This window comes from Bison bison, unplaced genomic scaffold, assembly GCF_000754665.1.
Source record: "Bison bison bison isolate TAMUID 2011002044 unplaced genomic scaffold, Bison_UMD1.0 scf7180017864063, whole genome shotgun sequence".
In the NCBI taxonomy this organism is placed as follows: domain Eukaryota; kingdom Metazoa; phylum Chordata; class Mammalia; order Artiodactyla; family Bovidae; genus Bison; species Bison bison.
The window spans coordinates 46,767-51,029 of NW_011494635.1; the positions used below are offsets into that span (position 1 = coordinate 46,767).

The 4,263-nt window shown below is 36.6% G+C and overlaps 1 protein-coding gene across 1 annotated transcript in view; it reads right to left on the minus strand.

The window, feature by feature from the left end:
* The window catches only part of DZANK1 (double zinc ribbon and ankyrin repeat domains 1), a 51,448-nt gene that overhangs the window by 46,723 nt on the left and 462 nt on the right, over positions 1–4,263 (minus strand). Inside the window, exon 2 of the mRNA XM_010836596.1 lies at positions 2,356–2,472. Coding sequence (XP_010834898.1) covers positions 2,356–2,464 — 109 coding nt within the window. The 5' untranslated portion in view covers positions 2,465–2,472. The remainder of the gene's footprint in view (positions 1–2,355; positions 2,473–4,263) is intronic.

Sequence of the window (4,263 nt, forward strand, 5' to 3'; positions counted from 1 at the left end):
CCAGCCAATCCCTACAGATGAACATATAAACCATCTTCTTTTCCTTTTCTTTCTTTTTTACTTTTGCTATTGCAAACATTGTAATGAATAACCCTGCAAAGAGTTCTTTTTATAAGTATATCTGCAAAATATGTAGAACTAGTACTGTTCTTGAGTTAAAAGCTATGTGAGTTTGTAATTTTGGTTAATGTTGCCAAACTTCCCTCCATGGACATTGAAACAATTCACCCTGCTACCAGCAGGGAATGGAAGTGCATGTTAACCCACCATCTCAACCATATCGTGTGTGATCATTTTTTCTTTTATTTTGCTGATATTTCATTTCTATTTCCCAGGTTAAAAAAAAGTATCTCATAGCTTTAACTCATATTTCTTATATTTTGAGTAAGATTCACTCACTCATTCAACAAGTATTTACCAAATGCCTATTACATGCCAGACACTGTTTCAGATGCTGGGAATACATCAGTGACCAAAGTCCCTCCTCTCATAATTTAAAAAAAAACACACACAAACAGGAAACGACTGCATAGAATTTGTTAAGTGGTGATTAAGTACAAGGGAGTAAATGAAGCAGAGGATAAGTTCTGCTCAGCAAGCAAGTGAAGGGTGAATAGGAGCATATTCTCATACGTTTAAAACACATATTTCCTTTCCTATAAAATGTCTTTTCACATCCTTTGTCCATTTTTCCTATTGGGATGTTATTACTTTTGGCACTGAATTGCAGAATCCTTCATTTATTAGACATTTCAGATATTAGAGAAATTGGATACCCTGTCATCATTTGTCAATCATTACCCAACTTCTCCTGAGGGTTATGAGCACATATATTAAGACTTGAATTTTGGTTTGAGGAATTTTTAAAATAATATTAGCTTTTAAGATAAAGGAAGACACAGTATAATATATATATTCTTATTTGGACCTCTCAGTCTAGGAAGCCCAGGTGTCACATCATCGGTACATATAGTTTGTATGCACATTAGTTATTCAAATACGTAACTGGAGTCTCAGAGTCTATTTTTTAATTGAAGTCTAATTTTTCTATTTAAAAAAATTGAAATCTATTTTTCTATAATGTTGTACTACTTTCAAGTGTATAGCAAAGTGATTCAGCTATACATATGTATATAGTTTTTTCTTTTTCGGATTCTTTTCCATTATAGGCTATTACAGGATATTGAATATAGTTCCCTGTGTTATATAATAGGTTCTTGTTGTTTATCTATTTTATATATAGTACTGTGTACCTGTTAATCCCAAACTCTGAATTTATCTCCTCCTACCCTCTTTGGTAACCATAAGTTTGTTTTCTATGTCTGTGAGTCTATTTCTGTTTTGTAAGTAAGATCATTTGTACCATTTTTTTATAGATTCAAAATATATGTGATATCATATGATATTTGTCTTTTTCTGACTTACTTCACTTAATTTGATCATCTCTTAGGTCCATCCATGTGGCTGCAAATCAAGAGTCTGTTTTAAACAAGTAATTGTTCATACGTTCTATCTATAAAACTTTTCCTTCTCTTTATATTACATATGTAAATGAGTGTGTGTGTGTGTTTCTGGAATGAAAAAGAAACACATTCACTGCTTTATTTCAGCAGAAATAGTTGTGATGTCTTTTGGCATCACCATGTGCCAGAACCTGTGTGCCTCTCACATCACATATCAATTCATTAATCCTCATGATGACTCTAAACTATAGATAATATTATCGGTCTCTTACAGTCTAGAGGCTGAGACTAAGAAAGGCTGAGGAATGTACTGAAGATCACTAGATGTTTTCAAAGCCAGGATTGTTCACTCTCCAACCTGTCTGACTGGGAAACCTGTGTTAGCAGGTCAAACTGATATCCCAGAAAAACACTGAGAATCCTGGGAAAGTCTGGGGAAGCAATGGGACATCCTAACCTGACTAGGATCCGGACACGACTGAGTGATTTCACTTTATTTTTCCACTTTCATGCATTGGAGAAGGAAATGGCAACCCACTCCAGTGTTCTTGCCTGGAGAATCCCAGGGACGGGGGAGCCTGGGGGCTGCCGTCTATGGGGTCGCACAGGATCGGACACGACTGAAGTGACTTAGCAGCAGCAACTTGGTTAAAGTAAGTCATAGTGTTGCTGCAAATCTTTCCAACACAAATGGAAGGTTGGCAAGAGCCAGCTGTTGTAACCTATATAAATGCCACTCTAGAAACCAACATTGTTTCAAATTTTGAAAATTTTACAATCATCCCAAGATTCTGATTATAGAAAGGATGCAAAGAGGGTAAATCAACAACCAGATGAATATAGAGAACATGGCAGGGTTATTTTAAACAATTTCAGTACATTTGATTCTTACCTGATTTCATTTCCAAAAGCGTATTGTTATCAATTTCATGGTTGGCTTTTCCGGGCTGAGGCACCCGCAGGGGTATGATTTGAGGGACACACACTGAACCAGCTGTCATTTTCCCTCCTTACATTAAAAAAAAAAGTGGATGAAAATAAATTCCAACGGACACCTATATGTGAACAGACACTGAAGAGAAGTCTCTCATTCAAATACAGTAAGATTAGTAAAAACTAAAGAGAATGTTGTTCCTCTACCATCTACAAATATCATTTTTCTTTTTTCTTTTTTGGGAGACTCATTTCAGTTCTTTTGTCTTTTTTTAAATTGAAATATAGTTGATTTACAATGTCGTGTGTAATATAAATATAATTAAAAAATTTTTTTGATGTGGATCATTTTTAAAAGTCTTTATTGAATTTGTAACAACATTGCTTCTGTTTTATGTTTTTTGGCTGTAAGGCATGTGGGATCTTAGCTCCCCAACCAGGGAATGAACTGGCACCCTCCGCACTGGAAGGCAAAGTCTTAACCAATGGACCACCAGGGAAGTCCCCAAATACCATTTTTAATGGAAATAATTATTGTCTCTGCTGTATTTTTGCTGTTGAGATCTTGTGTGGGCTTTTGATTACCTGAGTATTTACATCACTTTGGGGTGGGAGGGAAGCAGGAGTATATGGGATGGGGGAATAAAATTTAAAGTGAGCAGATTAAATGCACATGTCAGAGCAGAGATCATCACTGATGACCAGACCTAAGCAATCCCTGGATCATTACCAGTCTGACCTGCCTCTTTTTAGTACACCACCTCTCTTGACTTCAGGCAAGACAGCACACAAGAGGAACAGAAGTAACTTTGTATGTAGCATGAAATGTTCATTTAGAGCCAGCTCCCTTGGGAAAGCTCCATGTTCAAAGTCCTGCAGTTGTCATCAATTGGTTCGTGCCTGTGAAAGCTGCAAAAGAAACTTTAGAAAATGACAGAGGGTCACGCCTCAGCCAGAAGAAAGCTGGCATGGATATAAAAAGTGAGGAATGAACACAAAAGTCTCTCACTCCATCTCCTGTATTTATAAGTAATTAAGTGTAAGTATGGAGGTCTTAGTGATCTTTTTCTTGGGGATGGGAGGGTTCAAAATTATTAATACACCCAGGATTCGGGGGGGGGACCCACATCTTAAAACAGTCTCCCATTCCATCTACTGTATTTATAAGTAATTAAGTACAAGTATGGAGGTCTTAGTGATTTTTTTCTTGGGTATGGGAGTGTTCATAATTATTAATACATAAAGGATTTAGGGGGGAAATCCCACACCTTAAAAACCATTTACATCTCGGATGGTCTGTTCAAATTTCAATGATAATGGATGCATAGGTTTTACTCAGTTAAAATCTACATTGAAATTCAATTTTTATAGAGTACTTCTTGTACCCTCCCCTATTATTTACAATTTTCCAAATACTTACATAATCTTATTTACCAATTTGTGACTGGGCATTTATTATTTTCTTTTCAGTTTTGGGTTTTATTCTAAACAACGCTGCCTTGGAAATTCCCTGACGGTACAGTGGTTAGGATTTGATGTTTTCACTGCAGGGGCTCTAGTTCAATCTCTGGTGGGGGTACCAAGTTACTGCAAGCCACGCATGACATGACGCCAAAAAAATTTTTTTTAATAAATAAATAAAACTACCCCGAACGTCTCTGTGGTTTGAGGTTTGTCATAGACTATAACCCAAAGGTGGGATGGCTAAATTTAAGGGGTGAATTTAATGCCTGGTTGGATAGTTCCAGGTCGGAGGCTAAGAATTTAAATTGCAGATACATATACGGATAGCGCGACAGCCCCTGCAGAAGGGCTCTGGAGCGTGCCCATCCTCACATTTTCATTTACGTGAGAGGCAGTTAAAATT